This window comes from Miniopterus natalensis, chromosome 5 (assembly GCF_054644295.1).
Source record: "Miniopterus natalensis isolate mMinNat1 chromosome 5, mMinNat1.hap1, whole genome shotgun sequence".
In the NCBI taxonomy this organism is placed as follows: domain Eukaryota; kingdom Metazoa; phylum Chordata; class Mammalia; order Chiroptera; family Miniopteridae; genus Miniopterus; species Miniopterus natalensis.
The window spans coordinates 36,088,984-36,110,431 of NC_142085.1; the positions used below are offsets into that span (position 1 = coordinate 36,088,984).

Consider the following 21,448-nt stretch of genomic DNA (forward strand, 5'->3'; position numbering starts at 1 on the left):
CTTTATCTGTGAGCTTTTGAAACATTCAGCCATATCCACTGTCCTTCCATGTTCTTTGTGTAAGATACTGGTTCATATGTGGACTGCTTCCCATCTTCAGAAAGATATACTTCTTCCAAAGCCAGTGGTCTCAGAGAAAGAGTGGACCATTTAGGACCTTTGATATAAATGACAAGTTACCTGTGATTTAAGTTAAGAAGAATTAGCTAGGTAATGGGACCACTACTAACTAATTAGGAGCTCTTCAACCAGTTATAACAGGTTGGAAGGAGGAAGAGTTCGTGTTAGTTCTCCAGTGGGACAGGCCTAGAGATGCTGTCCCCTCCTCTGGAATGCCCACTGAAGTCCTGTCTGTAAGCCCCTCTTCCAGGAAGTTTTCACTGACCACGGACCCCTAGGTCCTGTGAGTGCCTCCTCCTCTGAACTTCCTGGTTATTGTATACTCTGTCCTAGAAGCATTAGCAATTTGTTATGGATGATATTCCATACAGATTTCTCATGTTTGGTAATTTTATCTTACTCCAGGGGCTAAAGGAATGTTTTCGAATGCTTATTTTACCTTTGTTAGTATTGAATTCTTTCTAACAATTTATGAGTAAGAACTCTCTAACCCTGTTCTTAATATATATGAAAATGTTGTTCTTGGGTTTTATGATGTATTAAAAAATACATGTGGAGGGATTCTGCTGTAATAAACAATTTCAAGTTACTTTTCCAGCTCGGGTACCCATCCAGTACCTTCTAAGTAAGAATTGTTTTTCACATATGTAGTCTGTTTTAAAATTTGATCTCAATCAGTTATACATATGATTCTTGAGGCAAAGTTATGATTTCACATGACAGGCATACTTTGAAGATATTGAGGGTTTGCTTCCAAATCACTGCAATAAAGCGAACCATAATCTTTGTACTGGTGGAGGATCTTGCCTTCAATTTGTAAAAAACAGAGATTAAAGATGGTGGTGGACTGAGTGGAAACTACACTGACACTCTCCTGGAACCAAACTGGAATTACAACTAAAATATGGAAAGACATCCTGAATAATCAACTGCAACAGAAGATGAGCTGGAGATCACCCTCATAACCAAAGAGGAAAAGTGGATACCACATAGAGACTGGTAGGAAGTGTGGAGGTGCGAGAGGGCTGGCTGGACCCCCACAGGCAGCAGCTAAAGGTCTGGAGGGATATCTAAGCTTGGGGGGTTCCTATAGAGGACTCTGGGGGCATAAACCCCTGGCTGGGCTTCCCAGCCAAGAACATCAGAACTGAGAAAAGTGACCGTATAACATCTGGCTGTGGAAGACAGCTGGGTTTCTGTATGCCAGGGAGAAAAGGCTGGAAATGCAGGTACCCTCTTAAAGAGCCAACACACAAAGTTTCGTGTGTAGCCACTCACCTGGGGCTCCAGCAGAGGGAGAGCAGAGTGGACTGGAACTGTGTGAGGAGAATCTAGGGTTGTGGGCTCTGTAGGTAGAGCTCAGAGGGCACCTCTCTGGATTCCTGTGCTGAGTCATTCTCCCATACAGCAGAGGACATCTTCCTCAGCAGACATTTACCTTCTAAACAGCTTTTGTTGAAGGGGAAGCAACTGCCCCACCCTGCTAGAAAACCTCTCACCCTACCCCAAGGAGTTTCTACAGCCTGAGGCTCCTTAAGAGATTGATAACAATCAGCCACCCCACACCATAGAGTTTCTATAGCTTAAGGCTCATTAAGAGACTAAGATCAACCAGCCTACAGGCAGAGGCAGACCTTAGAGTGCTTTGAGTCTTTGCCTGATTTGCTTCTAGATCCGAGCCTTGGAAAAGCAGACTTTGGTATGCATCTTGGTCCTGTCCAAACTCACCCAGCCCTAACAGAGGGGACTTCAACTGAGGGTTGTTGATAGCTCCAAACAGAGTACTCAAGGCCAGTTACAAACAGTATCTGACATTGGCCTGCACCAGGGACCTTCCAAAAAAGACAGTCCTACCTAATACATAGAAACAAACCCAAGTAGGCAGCCAAATTGGGGAGACCAAAAAACCAAACAAGCCCCAAATGAAAGAACAAGAGAAGTCTCCAGAAAAAGCTAAATGAAATGAAGATAAGCAATCTATCAGATATAGAGTTCAGAATACTGATTGTAAGGATGCTCAACAGCATGAAAAAAAGATATGGAAACTATGAAGGAAATTAAGAATGACATAGCAGAAATAAAGATACATTAGAAGGAATAAACAGCAGATTAGAGGAAGCTGAGGATTGCATCAGCAAATTAGAAGACAGGGTAGAAAAAACACTCAATTAGAGATCCAAAAAGAAAAAAACAATTAAAAGACAGGAGGACAATCTAAGAGAGCTGTGGGACAATCAGAAACAATATTCTCATCATAGGAGTGCCAGAACACGTAGAAAGTAAGCAAGGGTTAGAGAGCCTGTTTGAAGAAATAATGGCAGAAAATTTTCCTAACCTGGTGAAGGAAAAAGGCACACAAGTTCAAGAGGCACAGAGAGTCCCAAGCAAGAAGAGCCCAAAGAGGCCCACCCCCAGACACATCCAATTAAAATGCCAGAAATTCAAGACAAAGAGAATCTTAAAGGCAGCAAGAGAAAAGCAATCTGTTACCTACAAAGGCACTCCCATAAGGTTGTCAGCTGACTTCTCATCGGAAAATCTACAGGCCAGGAGGGAATGGCATGAAGTATTCAAGGTAATGCAAAACAAGGATCTGAAACCAAGTCTACTCTATCCAGCAAAGCTATCATTCAAAATAGATGGTGAAATGAAGAGCTTCCCAGACAAAAAAGGCTAAAGGAGTTTATCACCACCAAACCAGCATTGCAGGAAATGTTAAAGGGACTGCTGTAATAATAATAAGAAATAGAGAAACATAGGCATAAAGAATAAAAATAGCAGTAAATAAGGACCTATCAATAATAACCTTAAGGACTTTAAGGGAGAGATCAACAGCAATACAGTAATAGTTGTGGACTTTAACACCCCACTGACTTCACTGGCTAGATCTTCTAGACAAAAAGTCAACAAAACAGTGACTCTAAATGGCACGATAGATCACATGGATTTAATTGATATTTATAGAACATTTCATCCCCAAACTGCAGAATATACATTCTTCTCAAGTGTACCTGAGCCATTCTCAAAGATAGACCACATGTTAGGACACAAAACCAGTCTCTACAAGTTCAAAATGATTGAAAGCATCTCACGTCACAGTGGCATGAAATTAGAAATCAACTACCATAAAAACACTCAAAAACATTCAGACACATGGAGACTAAATAGCATGTTATGAAACAGTGAATGGGTTACCAATAAGATCAAGAAAGAAAGAAAAGACTTCCTGGAAACAAATGAAAATGAACACACAACAACCCAAAACCTATGGGGCACAGCTAAAGCAGTCCCGAGAGGGAAGTTCATAGCTCTATAGGCCTACCTCAAAAAGCAAGAAAAATTTTTAGTAAACTATCTAACCCTACAACTTAAAGAATTAGGAAGCTCCCCTGTGAAGCCACCCTGACCAGGGCTTTTGTTTGCTGGGAGTTTTTTTTTATTGCTGCTTCGATTTCATCAGTTGTTATTCACCTCTTCAGGTTTTCTGATTCTTCCTGATTCAGTTTTATGTAATTTCACTCATATGTGGAATCTAATAAACAAAATAGACTCAGGAACAAAATAGATCCAGAGACACAGAAGCATTGAACAGACTGACGAATCTCAGTGGGAAGGCGGAGGTAGGGGAGTGGATGAGGAGAGATTAATCAGAGAATTTATATGCCTAGATGCATAACCCATGGACATAAACAATAGTGTGGTGAAGGCCTGGCGGGGGGCAGATGTGGAGTGGAGGGGATCAATGGGGAAAAAAGAAGGACATCTGTAATATTTTCAACAATAAAGATAAATTAAAAACAAAATAAAACAAAAAACCAATTTGTAAAAACCACATTTGTGAAGCTCAATACAACAAGGTATGCCTGTACCTGAAATTATAAATCTATGTCCAGATTATAATTACAAAACAAACAAGCAAACAAGCAACAAGCAAACATCACCATGTATGAGTTTTGTAATATATTTGCATCCTAATTTTCATTGAATGCCTTTAATTTATTCTCTTATAATCATTTCTAATGAAGATTTTAAAACACTAAAATTCTGAATGATCTCACACGTAGATGAAGTAAAGATTATGTAGTTTTTTAAATCAGTAAGGTCACTGAAACATTAATTTTGTAAACATAATTACAAAACAAACAAGCAAACATCACCATGTATGAGTTTTGTAATATATTTGCATCCTAATTTTCATTGAATGCCTTTAATTTATTCTCTTATAATCATTTCTAATGAAGATTTTAAAACACTAAAATTCTGAATGATCTTACACGTAGATGAAGTAAAGATTATGCAGTTTTTTAAATCAGTAAGGTCACTGAAACATTAATTTGGCACAATCCAGATTTTCACACTTCAGAATTGGTTATGATATTAACTAAAATGTATTCTTTCCACAGAATTGATGGAGCAAGACCCAAAATGACACCGTATGTCATTTCACTTTTTAAAACTTGACTTAGTCATATAACCTCCTTTTTATTAGGTTGTGGATACTTTTAGGAGAAATAGTTTCCTCGTTGAAGTGAATTTTACATTATTTCCTTTTATTAAAAAGAATGAGATAGCTCCGGCCAGTGTTGCTCAGTGGTTAGAGTGTCGGGCCTTGCACTGCAAGGTCTTGGGTTCAATTCCTGGTCAAGAGCATGTGGCTGTGTTGCAGGTTCTATCCTGGCCCCATCAGGGTGCGTGTGGGAGGGAACCAATCAATGTGCCTCTCTCACATCGATGTTTTTCTCTCCCTCTCTCTCTTCCTCACCCCCCCTCCTTTCTTTCCTCTCTCTTTACAAATCAATGGAAAAAATATCCTCAGGTGAGGATTAACAACAACAGCAACAACAACAAAAAACCAAGAAAAAAAAAGAATGAGATTACTTTTTTTTTGCCAGGGGAAAATGTTTAATGCTCTTGTTTGGTGCTCAGTCACAGAAATTTATGATACGGTTTTCCTCTTTGTATTTTCTAATTGTTTAAACACCCATTTTGTTTTATATGTTTTTAATTATTCATTACTTAGTCTTCATAGAAACAGATGTGGAGATATAGGTCAGAATAAATAAAATATTTAAAGTATTTGAGTCCTAGCGGATAGCTTAGTTTTCAGTATATATGATAGTTTATTTTGCTAATACCTAAAATATCTCATAATCTGAAGTTACATATATAATGCCAATTTTGGTGCTAATGTATCTTTTTGTTATGAAAATCTCTCCAAAGAGAGAGAATATAAGTAACATTTGGGATATACATATAAAATACATTTTGCCTATATTTTATATATACTATGTATATATAAAATTTTGGAATATATATAAAATCTGAACTTTAACAGCTTTATACCCCAACTCTGACATTTATAGTGATGCTTCTCAGACACCAATACCAATAACAAATGTTTTATAAATGATGCAACGTACATAAATAGTTCTCCAGATGATACATGTAAAGGAGAAGTAAAAGCACAGTAATTTTTAATAAAACAATATTTGTTTTAATAGGAAAGTACTTGGTTACAACTATAGAAAAACATAATGAGATACTCAGATGCTTGTATTTATACAAAGAATCACCATGAATGCAACTGTTCAAAGTGCAAATTTACATAAGGATGTTCCATCAGTCAGTAAATGCCATGCAATTGTGAACAATCCTTTGTAAGTTCTGAACAGAGTTAAGTATAGTCTCTCAATTATACAATAGATGCATTCTTACAAAAATTATCTGAATACTATAACCAGGCAAAAAGGGCTTCTTTTACATGTAAAACTTTGTTTACATGTAAAACTATTTACATATATGTGCGTTTCACCTCAGTACATCTGGTGGATGTGTTCAAGTCACATGAGGCATAGGGCAGCTCTTCCTGGTAGAGGACATTTGGCATCCCTGACCCCTTACCCCATCAAATGCCAACATTTTTGTTAACCACAATGCACCAAAATTTTTGAAAATGTTAGAGTGGATGCTCTCATCCCCCATTAAAAAAACTTCTTTGTAGTTAGCATTTGAGCTTGAATTAAGCCCTGAACCCTGTCTAAGGTGAATTTGTGAGTATTTGCATACAGTTTAGGAAAATCAGAAGGGAAAGAGTCTATTTGGTGTGGCTCCTAGAACAGTAGCAAAGCGTCAGGTGAGATATTAAACAGTACTGATTGCCATCCAGTGAGGTGTTGGGGCAGACAGAGAAATTGCTAGATGATCGACCACCAAGTAGTGAACCAGCTCCAACTCCCTTGAAACCTGCTGTGGGAAAAGAAATGGAGGGAGGTTTAGGAGAAAGAGATGGTAAAAACAGAGATGCTCTCAGATACTGATAGGAACCTTGAGGGAGGCGATAATAGAATTAAAAATAGTTACCAGCTCATGCTGAGTTTGAAAGTCTGAAAATTCTGACTGGCCTAAAAATTGATACATTGCTCAATAGGTAATTTATTTAGATTATATTTGTGTCTTTTACTTTGTGTTTGTCGTCCTTGATCATCAGTTTTGAAAGCTTACTTTTTCTCTGGCTGCTCGCTTGGCTAGATGCCTGTGAGTACCTGAGCTTAGCCAGTGCTCATTACAAGGAGAGAGAGTCATGCAGGAGTCCCCAGGTTCCATATAATCGGAGCATCCAGGCTGGGCGGGCATCCAGGAAACTGTGCCGTGAGGCAACCTACCCATCTTCTTTTGTTTTGATTTTTAGGGGTTTGTAGGATTTTGAGGTTTACCACAATGTGATGAATAGAATGAGGGAGAAGCTTACTAATTATAAAGGAAGAGAGCAAAGGAGAGGAAAACAAAATAATGAAGTTAACAAAGATTTAAACAAATATTGAGAAAGTTACACTCTTTGGGGTAATAAAAGATACATAAGTTTTTGCCTTTGGGAAATGTTTGTCCTTGAAAAGCCAGAATACTTCTGATCTTTATATTTAACAAATACTTGATGCATTTGATTTTTTTTTAGAAAATATGCTTTGATTAAGAATTTTTGGACCTTGAATATATCAGAATTATTTAAACTCTGGCAATGTAAAATAGATCAGCTTGGTTTGCCACCATTATGTCTTTTCTAATTAATGTTTTCTAAGGAATCCAGTGCAAAATTTTTTGTATAGAATCTATATCCTGCCAAATTTCCTGTATGCATTTAGACCATGCTGATTTTATTCTGTACATAAAAAAGAAAATATCACAGTAGCATGGCTCCCATGAGATTTTATCTGAAATTTCTTACTGCAAAAATAGAAAAGTCCAAATAACTTTAACTGAATTGAAACAAAAATTTTGCTGTATTTTATACATGTTAAAAAGTATATTGCAGCCCGGCCGGGCATGGCTCAGTGGTTGAGTGTCGACCTAGGATCCAAGTGATCAGGGTTCGATTCCTGGTCAGGGCACATGCCCTGGTAGTGGGCTCAATCCCCAGTTGGGGGCGTGCAGGAGGCTGCCAATCAGTGACTCTCTCATGTTTCTATCTATCTCTCTCCCTCTCCTTTCCTCTCTCTGAAATCAATAAAGATATATTAAAAAAAAAAAAATTATATTGCAGACTTTTACAAAGTAAAATAATGGTGAATTGTTCATAATTCAATAATCCTATTTAAAATATATATATTTAAATATAAAATTTTAATTATACTTTTAGATATTTTAAGTAATTTATATATAATTGTCTTTTATATAACTATGTTGTATTATTTTTTTTATAGGGAACAAATGGTGAAAGAAATGTCAGAAATCTTGAGTAGGTTAGTGCAGTTCAATTTGGGGGAATAAGTGTCACCTCAAAATCATATTTTTAAATCACTCATCAATATTTGGACCAGAACTTGTTATATGAATAACGTACTCTTTCCATGTAAATTTCCTGTACAAGAAGTGTCACTTCACTCTCACATAGAAAGAAATAAAAGTGAGTGTTCCTGTCGATCAGTGTGTCTCAATGGTGATACTACTGACATGTTGGATGGGACTTTTTATTGTTGGTGGTATTGTTGTGCTTATCAGCTTATCACTGGCCCCCACCAGCTGAGTCTCTTAGGGGAACCCTTCCTGTCATTGTGATGAAATGAGTATTTTGAAACTCCCCCTAGGGGTGGTGCTGCCCCCTGGCTGGGAACCACTGTGCCTAGTTAAAGGGGGAGAAGTAGAGGAAGAGTTTGGCTCCTGAGGGCTTCTGTACTGTAGTATCCGGTTTAAAAACCACAGATGTAAAAATTGAGCCACCAAAGGCTATAAACTTCTCAGCAGGATCTGGTCCATTACCGTTATAAGTGGATATGAATCAATAACATTTTAACTGTTAATTTTGAACTTACAGAATTAATTGAAAGTGTAAAGTTAATATATTTTTTAAAATCAGAAGTCAATTTTACTACTACCTTACTGTATCGTTTACATGATTGTCTTTATAAGTCTAAAATAATCAGTAAAGCACAGCTTTATTTGACTGTTTTAATAACTCCAGAGGTGAGGTGGGGGTACTTAAATGCATTTTATTCATCTACTTCTTAGGATGCCAAATATGATTTTAAACAGGTGTGTTTTTGTTTGAGGTAATATGACTGAAAAGTTAGTAATACCAAAACCACATTTTAAGAAATAATAACTTGAATTCATTGTTATTTTTTAAAGTATCAAAACACACCTTATGTATATATATTTCATATATTTTCTGACAGTCTATAAAACTGTATATTATGTAAATTCACTTTTTCTTTCAAAAGAAAATAAAGCAACAATGAAAAACCCATAATCATTTTCAGCTGCTCTCCTGGAAAAAACTCTTAGAAGAGCTAGTAAGAAAAGAGAATTTTTTGTTAGTTTATTGAATGGTGGTTTAACACCATAAAAACGGGAAAAAAAGAATACATATTTGAATAAATGTTAAGGCATAATTTATGGTTAAGGGTAATAGACCTTGCTGACACACAGTTGGCTCTCTTTGAGCAAAGCGATTAAGGAGAAAAAGCTACAGGAAAAATGCCAGTTGCACAGCTTATGAAAAGTATGGATTCGTCAATAAACCTAAAACAGATTTTTAACCACAAAGCAGGAAGGACTCAATGGCCACACAGTGTTCTTCAGCGAGGCTTATATGCATTCAACAGTTTTTAAGTACGTGGTCTGAAGTATGTTGTTTTTCATTCTCTAAAATGAAAGCATAAATAGGCCTTTTAAGGAGCCAAAAGAACCTTATTTATTTCAGGGTTAAGGTTACTACAGAAGAAATAATGTCCTTTATTTCAGGAAGAAGGATACATATTCTCCAACATCGCTTGTCAGTGTCAGTCTCATTAAGTGTCTGTGCCTTGACTGTCGAGGTGGCTGTTACCTTTCAGAATGTGAGATGATGGGGAAAATAGCTAATTTTGCTATTGAACCTCGATGGTTCCTCTTTAAGGGGACGTTTTTGCAGGAGTGGGTAATAAGACGAAATTCCTTGTTTGATACCTGCCAAGCAATATTTTAGTTCTCTAATATTTTGTTCTTTAATAGTTGTGTCATCTTCTTTTCACCTCTTAAAATAGGATGTGTTTAAATTCTTCCTTTGTGCTTAAAAGTCCACTTGCAGCTAATTCTGAGTGTCTCTCCCCTGTGGCTAGTGTAAGTTGCTGAAAAATAATGTTCATTATTACAGAAAGCAAATGGTTCCCATATTTTCTGAATAATTATTTTAAATGATGTATATAGAAACAAGTCTTAAGCCCTGAGTAGCACTACTATGGAAAAGTTGAATTTATCCCATTTTATTTTAAATTTATTATTTATTATTTTTATATTTTACACGTATTTAAAAATTTTTAAATGTGTGTCCTCTCTTCCCACTCAACTGTTCCTATTACACAGAGCAAGCTATAACACTTGTGCCCTTTGAAATCTCTGTTATCAGCTTCATGACCTAAAACCCCTTTCTTTAATTTACTAGTAGTCATATTATTGCTCACTAAATATGAGGGTGTGGTTTTATCTGCTTATAGAACTTTTCTAAGTTCTTTAACAGTGAAGCTAAGAAGTCATAGGGGTTTCCAGAACCCAGCAGCTTCTGAGCCTGCCTTTAATGACTGATGCAGTGGGTTGCAGTTCAGACAGTTACCTGTGGACTCTCAACACCCAGGTGCCCGGGGAGATTCTGAGCCAGTAAGTGGCTGGGGCTTGGCCACACGGAGCTTCCAGTAGTCTGCAGGTGATGGGACTGTGTGGCCTGATGGCTCATAAACAAACCTTTAATGTGCCTCCGATGACGTTGTTCAAGTATGTTGAGGATTTCATTTCTGATTTTGAGGAATACATATAAACGTATTTTTTAACTTTAGATGTTCATATATCCATCAGAACATTTAAACTGCAGCCTGGGGGAAACCTATGGCACTAGGATTTGGAATCAGAAGTTCTGATTGAAAACCTAATACGGCTATTAAATGGCACACTGGAAAATTTTAATTTACCTGGGCATTCTATAGTGTACCATTATTCACTTCATCCATCAAAGATACAAAATTATATGTTTTTCTAGTAGTTATTTCCAGTTCTTAAACTTATGCTCACTTTCTTGCTTCTTTAGTCAACATTTCATTCGTGTTTCTAGTTTAAATATGCCAAAATATGTAATAATTACAGAGGTCCTGCCGTACAAGCCACCAAGGCAGCTGCTGGTACCAAGAAACATGATCTTAGTAAATGGAAATACGCAGAACTCCGTGATACCATCAATACTTCTTGCGGTAAGTGTATGGAGAGGAGGAAAAATGCGAAGGCCCGTGCCCAACAGGTAATAAATACCCAGCTTGGGGTGGAATTTTAAAAATTTGCATATGAATTAGTATAAGCCATTCTCTTTGTTACTGTTACCTTGAAATGATGACCTAATTTACTCTCAAAGCTAAAAGAAAGACTGAAATAAATATTTCATTTTGCCTGTCTCTTGCCTAGGTCAGAGAAGAAAAGCTTAGAGAAATTATGGTTTGGGCTATATTAATGACCGACCCTTCTAATGCTGTTTATAATCATTAAATACTTATCAGAATCCTTTGGTCTATGAATGCAAAGGAAAAGATGGTAGTGCAGTCCTTTTTTCCAACAGAACAGAGCAAAATACTATATCCAGAGGATCCCACGCTGCTGTGTTCTTGGTTAAATCGTAGTATTTGAATTCGTGACGCTAGGACTAGGAACTAAAGTGTCATAATTGTACGGAACTTCTCACTGTGTTCTTTCCCACCTCACTGAGTTTATCTGCGTAATTACAAACATAAAATGTGTTGCATATAAATCTAGCTTGCATTTGAACACACTCACTCTTTATTCTTTTGTTGTGACCTGTGACCTTGGACAAGTGACTTAACCTCTGTGATTTAAGTTCATCTATAAAAGACCTATTTGGTCCAAGGTTCTTATGTGGAGCAAATTATATGAAATAGTAATAATGCATAATAAAGTATTCTGGAAATATAAAAGATAAATATCACCATAAAAATCCTTATCTTTATCAATAATTAGCTTACTTTTCATTTTGTACTATTTAAAACGAAAACTTTGTATTATATATATATATATATATATATATATTCTCTCTCTCTCTCTCTCTCTCTCTCTCTCTCTCTCTCTATATATATATATATATATATATATGTTTAAGCCACAGAATAATTATGTTCAACAACTAAATTAGGATGTTCTTTTTCTCCCCTTTTCTCTTTCTGTGTAATCGATAGATATTGAGCTCCTGGCAGCTTGCAGAGAAGAATTTCATAGGAGACTGAAAGTGTATCATGCTTGGAAATCCAAGAACAAGAAGAGAAATACTGAAACAGAGCAACGTGCTCCAAAGTCGGTTACTGATTATGGTAAAAACAAATCTGTACTTTTGAATGTTCCAAACTATGTATCTATGTGTATGTATATATATATAAATACATGTAACTAACTATATATAAGACATTTGGGTAAAGTGTCCAATATAAATCTTTTCTTACTGTAGAACTGTGATACGCTGAGCATAACAACCATGATGGCTTATCTTTCATGGCATTATTTCTATTAAAAACATATTTAAAGTCTTACTGGTTAAGAAGTATTGAATTTACTTCTTATACATTCTAGAGGTAAGAATAACCTTGTCTATACTGAAGAGGTTGTGCAGTAATATTGTAAATATGTATTTTTTCCACATAAATGTATATACACATACACATACATAAAGATTATGTGTGGAAATGTAAGACTTACTATGAAAAAAAATGTTTACTGCAAACATTATTTTAAAATACTGTGAAAACACAAGTGAGAAATAATACCTTGTTTTGTTCTACAGTTTTGCTAAGACTAGGATTTGATTTTTTTTGACTGAGATCCTAAATGAATTTTGTTACTTTGTTATGCAAAAGGAAGGCTCTGTTCTTGACATTGGAAAGGAGAGCAGGATAGACATAACCTAGTGAAGTATGCGTTAGCTTTAACATGAACTGAGAATACCTTTAATATGTGAGTAGTGATTTCAGTCTTAAAAGCAATAATTGGAATTTCATTTGTTCAGCTTGCTACCTTTAAACTGACACAATTTATTAGCCTAATTCTGGTTGACATCACAGTGACAGCACATCTAACGTCTTTTTATTTTCTAAAGGGGTACATTCCTAGCCCTGGATAGTCTAATTTGGCAATGCATGACCCGGCTAGACTTAGAAATGAGTTCTCAGTTTCATTTTGCCTCCTTCACCTTCCTAGCAAAGAAAAGCAGTGTTTGATTAAAGTCATTTAAATGGTGGAATCTTAATGTTTCCAAGCTGTTGCAAAAATAGATTGAGTGAGGGAAATGTATTAAGAGAGATGTTAGTGCTGGTGATTGCTAGTGTCATCAGTTGGAACATGACGCCCTGGAAGGGCAGTGGGAGATCACCGGGAACTAGGAGATGGCGAGTGGAGCACCCTCTCAACATGGACCTTCTGGCGACCACCAGTGTGTTCTCCAGTTCAAAAATTTGTCTCTGGGAATTGAAGAGGACAGGATGATCCCATCACCTGTTCACTGTCCGTACTGGGTTTCCAACCACAGCTACCTTGGTTTTGTAAAAATCACAATGGGCTATTCTTTTTAGCTCTGATGTTCTAATCATGACCATTATGTTTTATTTCCAAATTACACATCTGAATGATTACGTTTCTTAAAACAAAAAGGAATTAATGTTGCATCCACATTCTGAATGCATATACAAATATTTCTTGTATTTTCAAACCAAACTTTGAGACCTTCTTCCTCCAACAAAGGAACAGATAATACATGGCTTACCTGCTGGTGCTTACACTGTGTTCATTCATGTATATATACTATTTTGGAAATACGAGAGAGTAGACAAAGGGGCCTATCCAGGTACAAATTGAGGAATTTTATGTGAACACACTATATATATAGCCTTCAAAGAATTTGATTTGATTCTCAGGATAAAATGTAACTTCTGCTCTGAGAAGTGCTTTCTTATTCCTCCGTCTTTTTCTCTCATGTAAAACTCATTCCGACACTGGAGCTACAGTAAAAGGAAAGGTGAGGACCCCCAAGGACATAACGAGATCAGTTGAGCAAATGCTCTACTTGGGCGGCTTACTAACGGGGCAGCCCATCACCCTTTAAAAATAACTGCCCTGCAGTTCAGTATTTGGAAGGATTTGACTTCATTAATTTGAGAACGTAAAATGATGGCAACCTATGATTAACAAAACTATAACTTGATGTTACTGCCTTTAAGAGGAATTCGCTGACTCTTTTTGACTGTGAGTAATAGTTAGGAGTTTGGATCCTCAGCCTCCTCCTGGATGAGCAGGCTCTCGTTACGTTACCCACAGAAAGAGATTCTCAGAAATAATTTTTGGTGCAGTAGAGAATTACCCAGTAAAAATGTGTAATATTTAGTTGCTTAAAACAGTGACTTTGGAGAGTAGTTCTATTTCATAGTTCCTAAAATAAAAATGGCATGTGTTTAAGATTTAGGCGGCTTGGAGAAATTAAAGCTTACTGGGTATAATGTAGCGTTGGCAGTGCTTTTCCCCTAATGCATTTTTTTCTATAAAAATCCTGGTAATGCCTTAAAGTTACTATCATGTCCATTATGAAGTGATTGGCTTTTTGTCTGGATATTGCTGTGCCCCAAAATCACGAGTGAAGTACAGTTTTAAACTTTGTGTGTCCATCAAGCAGAATTTTCTAAAACATAATCAAAATAGTGTTTAAAAAAGTAAGAAAGGAGCTTCTACTTGTAGGTAATTCTGAGAGTACTCGTCTGTGGATAGGATATTTACCTCAATGGATGGAAGGCTTTGTAAATTAGAAGAATGCTCGCTTAACAGTGTTGGCAATTTTTATCTTTTCTTCAACATAAAATATTTGTTCACAGATTTTGCACCATTTTTGAACAATTCACGTAAGTCAATGGGTGTTAACTCATGAGCTAACTGGAAGATGGGTTAAAAATACTTTATAAAGTACTAACTGCTATTAAACATTGTTTTGCTACAATTTTTTAAATGGAATTATACTGTGTTACAACTTAATTTGAGATCATGCTTTCATTTGGGTCAGTCCAAAGTGTAATTAATGATAAAACTTAATCTGTTGTTTTATCAAATTACTTCCTTTTAAAAAATAGCATTTTAAATGATGAACATACACAATGCTTATTGTAGCAAAACACTTAATAAGCAGCCGATCTTTTAGAATAAAGACTAACTTTAGGTGCTGGTTTCAAACTCTGTGGTGGGATAAGCATTTCTGTCCAGGGATTTGAGTTTTGCATGATAATACAAGTCCAGGTTTAATAGGGTACCACTTCACAGGAAGAGGCGATGATTCTCTTATTTTTGTAGTTTCCTATGATGCTGGTGTTTTTTATAATTTAAAAGATTTGAGTCATCTTAATGTACAGTCAATTTTCTTTTAGAATCAGTTTCAACAAAAATTTGGACATATAGCAGGTCCGTGAATAACTTTGTTTCATTCAATGTCATTTCATAATAACATTGAAAAAAAAACTATAGGAATTTAACTCTTGTTATCAATTACCCTACGGTAAAGCAGGTTATATTATGTTATTTAACTTAAAGTCGGTGAACCTATTGAAGACATTAAGTGAGGACTTACTGTAATGCCATATTTATTTGCCAACTGGTTGGACCTGATTTTTAAAAAAAATATTTTTATTGAGGGAGAGGGAGAGAGAGAGAAACATCGATGAGAGAGAAGCATTGATTGGCTGCCTCCTGCACACCCCCTGATGGGGTTCAAGCCACAACCCGGGCATGTGCCCTGACCTGGAATCAAACCAACAACCTCTTGGTACATGGGTGGATGCTCAATCACTGAGCAACACTGGCCAGGCTGGACCTGATTTTTTTAAAGTGCTTTTAGTAATTTGTAGGGCTATATTTGAAACTTATTTCACACATTAGAAGATAACATTAGTGGCTGTGAAATAGTTATTTAGAAGATTAGTTTCAAGCTTTTAACATCTGTATCTTTGTACTTTTCCTGATGGATGTTGTTTCCAGTTTCCCTAATACAGTTTCAGTTTTCACATTAGTAGAAAGAGCTATCAAGGAATTTATGTTTGGTTTCTTAATTTTACCCAATATATTGTTATAGGAAATTGTAATTTTAAAGAAAAAAGTAGGTGAATTTAATGGGTGGCAATCAGTATCATAATAAGTTTCCTATCAACTGGACAATGAATTCTAATTCATGGCTTAAGATGAAGGATTTTTTTACCTGTTTAAAACATCTTCATTTGAGTTAATGTATTTTCTACAAAGTAGGTGATTTTTAAAACTTAAAATGGAAACACTGAACTGTAAGTAGTTTTGGGGGAACAGGAACAAAAGAAGAAATAAGCTCATCTCTGTTACCTGCTAAAGGTGGTGTGGCTTTTTTGTGTCACTAACAAAACCGGGCCTGTCTCCTCCTTTCTGAGGCATGTGTAGCCTTGCTAACTGCTTTTTGCTTTCTCTGGTTTGCACAGAAACAAATGCAGCCACTATAAAGCTTTGGCTATTGGTGTAAAAAGTAGAATAAGAGTATTTTAATACATCCTTTCAGTATTTGGAGATTCTTACAAAAGCCATATGGCTGCTCTTGACTTATTATATAATTTTTCACTGACATATTTAGCTTTTCAGTGAGATTCTTAATTGAGCTGCAGTACATGGTTGGGTCCACTTTGAAAGTTGTGAGTATAAAGCATATTAAACAGACTTACCAAATTGTGTTGCTGAAAATGTAAAGCCATTGCCCCAAAGAAATGTTTATGTTTGTAGATCAAATAAAAACCTAATTGTTTAGTAATGAAAATTGAGCAAGGGAAGAAAGTTTAATATGAGGGTAAGACCCAGGACTATCAGAAAAGCAAGAGTATTTTCCTATTGGCTAAGAGGACCAAATATTATACACTTTTCACTTATTTCTGGCTCTTATTCCAAGAGAAACCTGTTTTCAAAGTACACATCTGAGGGAAAGTTCGTGCTTACAATTACAGGCGTTTTTTGTCTTTGTCGTTGTCATGAAGTTGTTTAAATAGTGTTAGTAAAATATCTGTATTATCTTGGCCATTTTAAAACCCAAGATTAGCAAAAGAGGACACTTTTGTCTTCTACTTTTTTGAGGAACTTGTGATTAAACTGACATCTATCTATAATCCTTCAGATTTGCGACATTCCTGTTTGTTTTATCATAATTAGTCCTGTGAAAAGTTAAAAAGCTATTCTTCAGCCTTCATTTGACCTCTTCTGAGGAAAACTATAAATCTAGTATATAGTACTGGTTTGCTTTCCTGCCGGGTGAGTTATTTTAGGTTACTGATTATTTTAGGGGTTGGTGGTGGTGATTGCGGCTGCTGCCGGCCTGTGTGCAGGCGAGTGAGTGTGTGTGTGTGTGTGTGTGAGTGTGTGTGTGTGTGTGTGTGAGAGTGTGTGTGTGTGAGTGTGTGTGTGTGTGTGTGGAGTGTGTGTGTGTGTGTGTGTGTGTGAGTGTGTGAGAGTGTGTGTGTGTGTGAGTGTGTGTGTGTGTGTGCGCGCGCGCAATGCAAAGGAACTTCTTTAGGGAAAGAAAATACTTAAGAAATTACACAGTGAATTGTATTCATTTCTAGGCAGTTGCTATTTACAGTTTGTCCTAAATTGACTAGCAGGAACCCCTCTCCCTTTGTAAAAGCCGCGGCGCTGGGGCCCCGGCGCGCTGTGGGGGGCCGGGCTGGGCGGCACTAACCCTCCCGCCTGTGCGCAGCTCAGCAGAACCCGGCGGCGCAGCTCCCGGCCCGGCCGCAGGAGGCGGAGATGAGCCGGCAGCAGCGCTTCTTCCGCATCCCGTTCATCCGGCCGGCCGACCAGTACAAGGACCCGCAGAACAAGAAGAAGGGCTGGTGGTACGCGCACTTCGACGGGCCCTGGATTGCCCGGCAGATGGAGCTGCACCCCGACAAGCCGCCCATCCTGCTCGTGGCCGGTGCGTACGCGCGCAGGAAGAGGCGTTTACGAACGGGGCGAAGCAGCCTAATGCATAGTGCAGCAGTTCATTAAATTTCAGGACTGCGGGGCGGAGTTTTGCAGTTAAATCACATTTCAGTTAATTGAGGATTAATTGATTTATGAGGTGAACTTGCTTGGGCGATGTCCACGTAGAGCACATAGAAATTTGTCTGGGTCCTAAGAGCCTTTTATTTGGTATTTCATTATATCGGTTGGTTTGTAATGGTTTAAAGAAATGCAGCGTTTTTATCAGCCCTGATCATTTGTTTGATCAGCCGTAGTGTTTATCTGTTTTGAAAGGGTCTTTGGTGGAGGACAGATTTGTTTCTGGTGAGTTTACTAAGCAGATTTCAATCTTAGGGGAAGAAAATGAAGTTTTAAAAGTTTCCAGATCTGTGAGAACCGCCAGCTATTTCAGGAATAAAGTTTGCAATAAATGGTTCTGAAAGAGCCATGGTAATCCTCTGCTGTCTCACGCGTGCAGGTAAGGATGACATGGAGATGTGCGAGCTGAACCTTGAGGAGACAGGCCTGACTCGGAAGCGTGGTGCTGAGATTTTGCCAAGACAGTTCGAAGAAATCTGGGAACGCTGCGGAGGAATCCAGTACCTGCAGAGTGCGATTGAGAGCAGACAGGCTAGGCCCACGTACGCCACGGCCATGCTGCAGAATCTGCTGAAGTAGATGTTGCACTCTCGCCTGGCAGCTGGGAGCCCCTGCTGCGGTGCTAGGGGGCGAGTGTGCCCAGGGATTTAACCATTCCACGATCATGTTAGAATTACCTATACCAAGTGAACAGGTTTTATTAATCATGGCTTTTAGTTAATTTAAGGTTAATTATGGTAGTGATTTTGGGACCTGAAAATTATTTTCCTATATCCAGCTGTAACTGTTAAACCTCTTGTTACTCTAATACTTGTTACACTTGGACAGATTCTGATACGTCTCATTCTTTATGGACTACCTTAAGTCCATCATAATTGTTTTCTAGGAAAAGAAATTTGAAAATAATTCAAAATACTCGATTTTTAAGGATGGCACTGTACAATATAACTGGAATAATGAAGCAGCTTAAATTTTCTTACAAAAATGACACTTAAAATGATCAAGGCACTGATGTTTTGATTGGAAAAGCTCTCTACTTTCTTCACTCACTTTTGCAGAAATTCATGGAAATTCCCATCAAAGGTGGGCATTTTTAGTTCCCCCCACCCCTTTTGCAGTGTGTCTTGGTTTGAGTAAAGCCATTTGCCTGAAGTTCTAGCATCTAGAAAGAGCCTTAATGTAATTGATGTACTTAGAAGTGAAGAAGGTACTCATAGCATTCTGCACAGATTTGTTTTCCTTTCTTACTACATTGTGTTGTTACAAGAATATTTTTCTTATATTCTATGGACAGTAAAGGAAACTCAGATCATTTAAATGCTTAAAAGTTTTGGGATAACTTTTGTTTCATTTAGAAAAGGAAACAGGTTTTAGGTGGCACCATGGCTTAACTATACTGAATTCAAATATTCCTCCAACTTCATCTCAATTATGATTTTTATATCAAAATCTTGTCCAAGTTGTCTCATATGATTTAAGCTAGTGTCCTGCTGCAAAACATCCTTGTTTTAAAGAAAATTTCGTAGTGTCTTTTTTGGCCTTTGGATTTTGGTAATTGTAGAGCTGTTTTATAAGCTTTGTAATTCAAAAGCCCTCAAACTTAGTAATTGCTTGTTTCATAATAATTTTAAAAAAAAGTTTTCCTTGTGTGCTGTTAGTTTTGATCAAATGTCAGCAGTTTCTAGCCTAATATTTATGACTTTCGTGTTAGGAATTTGGAGACAAAAGTACATCAAGGAGTTATGTTGACATAATCCTAAAGAGTCTTGTTTGTATTTTAGAATAAAATTAGAAAATAAAATTATTCTCTGTATTCTTCTTTTCAATTCTAAAAGACACTACGCTTTGAACTGAATTTTCAGTGATTTTTTTTTTTTTGCCCCTAGAAAGAGCACCTCAGTTAGGAAAACATTTCTCAGCTGGTTGGATTAGTGCCTGTGAGCCACATACTGTTTTCAGAATTGCTTCTCTCATAACGTTTTTGTAGAGAAATGTTTATTTATTATGATACTGTGCAAATGGTTGTCTCCTGGTAAAGGAATTACATGATCCTGTCTGTGCTACTGAGAACGTGAAAATGATTATCTTTTGAAGGGTGTGTTACTCCGTGGACTCACCCGTTTGCGCCATTTGGTCCCTGTGATTGGAGACAGAAAGGTCTGGTTACTGAACATAAATGACCTGCTCCCTCTTTTCTCATCACTCACCTTTTATTGGTGCTTTTGTTTGTATAGGAGAGTGAACGATAAGCTTTGTTTCTTAACCAAATAAAGTCCTTGAAGAAAATTTAGTAACCAAATATATTTTTAAGGACTTGTCCCTTTTGTACTATCTTCAGAAACAGTTTATGTATCTCCTAGATTCATATAGGCACCAGATGGAAGACTAATCAGCCGTGCAATTATTATAATGAGAGGACTTAACATTTTGAAGAATTTGTAAGAAATATATCACAGCAAAGCACTATTACAAGTCTGTCACTTTAATAGCTAGTAAAATTATCGTTAGTCTTAAGCCATTTTGTTGCTAATTATGTCACACAGCTGTCCTAGAACTTATCCATTTAAAATAGTCTCCTGAGTTAACTTTGGCTACCAGGAGAACTGCCCTAATTCAGATAGACTGACAGTAACCTACATACGCATGTGCACATACACACAGAAGCCCCTTTGCTGGGGAAATTTAGGACCCCATCAACTTTTAAGGGAAAGTCAGAAATTGTGTTCTAAAAGATGCTGATGCAGCTGCTTTACAATGTTCATAAAGTCACAGGTGTAGGTGGAAATTAGGAATCAAAAGTGCATTTCTATTTTAATCAGTCATTTTTGAGATTGAAAATGAGAAGTTTAAGCCAGCATACTGTATATTAAGAACAAATCTTCTCTTAATGCTTGTCTCACTCAATACCAGCTCCTTCCTTAGCGAATGCTTTGTAACGGGAGACATACATAAAATATTAAAAATGAAGACACAAAATATTTTCACATTCAATTCAATTATAATGCAATTCCTAATCCCACTAACACATTTGAGATATGTATTATGGTATAAGCTGTGGGTATGCACTGAAAGAAATTTTCCTAAAACACATATGGTGTCAAGAAACTGAGTTTTAGTTGTAAAGTTGAGTAGGTGGCACCTTCTCAAACAGTTATGTGTGGAAGAAATAATGCATCTAGGAGCACAAGCCCACACAAAAGGCCTTCAACTGTAACTTGAATTCTGCTCTCTATAATGACTTCATATAGGTCATTCTTCCCAGTAGCCTAGTGAAGCCTTTTGTTTTGCAAGCAGCCAAGCTGTGATCAGCTCAAGTGGAAAATAGGTGGTATTTGCAGAAGCTTGGATAGAGAATAAAAACTTCCAGGCAAGAAGAAGAATCAGGATTTATTGTTTATAGAATGTTATTAATTGGATTATTTAAAATATATTTTCATTCACAGGTTATTAACTGCGGTTCTCAGGGGATCCAAATGTGTAGATCTTTGGTTTCATTACCTGACGTAATTTAAGAGTACTTGGATCAGTAGAATAAATATTTATTGAATGCATTAATCAGTTAATACAGTATTAGTAGTAGACCCACCTCCTTTTATAGAAGAGGTAACAGAGATCCAGCGAGGTCAAGTAATTTAGTTCTAGACATGGAAGGGATATAAATGCCTTTGCTTCAGCCGTGTGGAGAAAAAAGTGAAAACAGGCAAACACTTCGAGTGGCCCCCTCTGTCAT

General features: G+C 36.9%; 1 protein-coding gene across 2 annotated transcripts in view; it reads left to right on the forward strand.

Moving 5' to 3' along the window:
• The window catches only part of MYO6 (myosin VI), a 75,735-nt gene extending 56,213 nt beyond the window's left edge, over window positions 1–19,522 (forward strand). Inside the window, exons 28-32 of one of the 2 annotated variants that reach the window (XM_016207366.2) lie at window positions 10,729–10,832; window positions 11,823–11,954; window positions 14,496–14,522; window positions 17,372–17,590; window positions 18,098–19,522. In XM_016207366.2, coding sequence (XP_016062852.2) covers window positions 10,729–10,832; window positions 11,823–11,954; window positions 14,496–14,522; window positions 17,372–17,590; window positions 18,098–18,297 — 682 coding nt within the window. In that variant the 3' untranslated portion in view covers window positions 18,298–19,522. The remainder of the gene's footprint in view (window positions 1–10,728; window positions 10,833–11,822; window positions 11,955–14,495; window positions 14,523–17,371; window positions 17,591–18,097) is intronic. The other variant, XM_087817479.1, reaches the window with a different exon arrangement.
• Window positions 19,523–21,448: the final 1,926 nt, after the last annotated feature.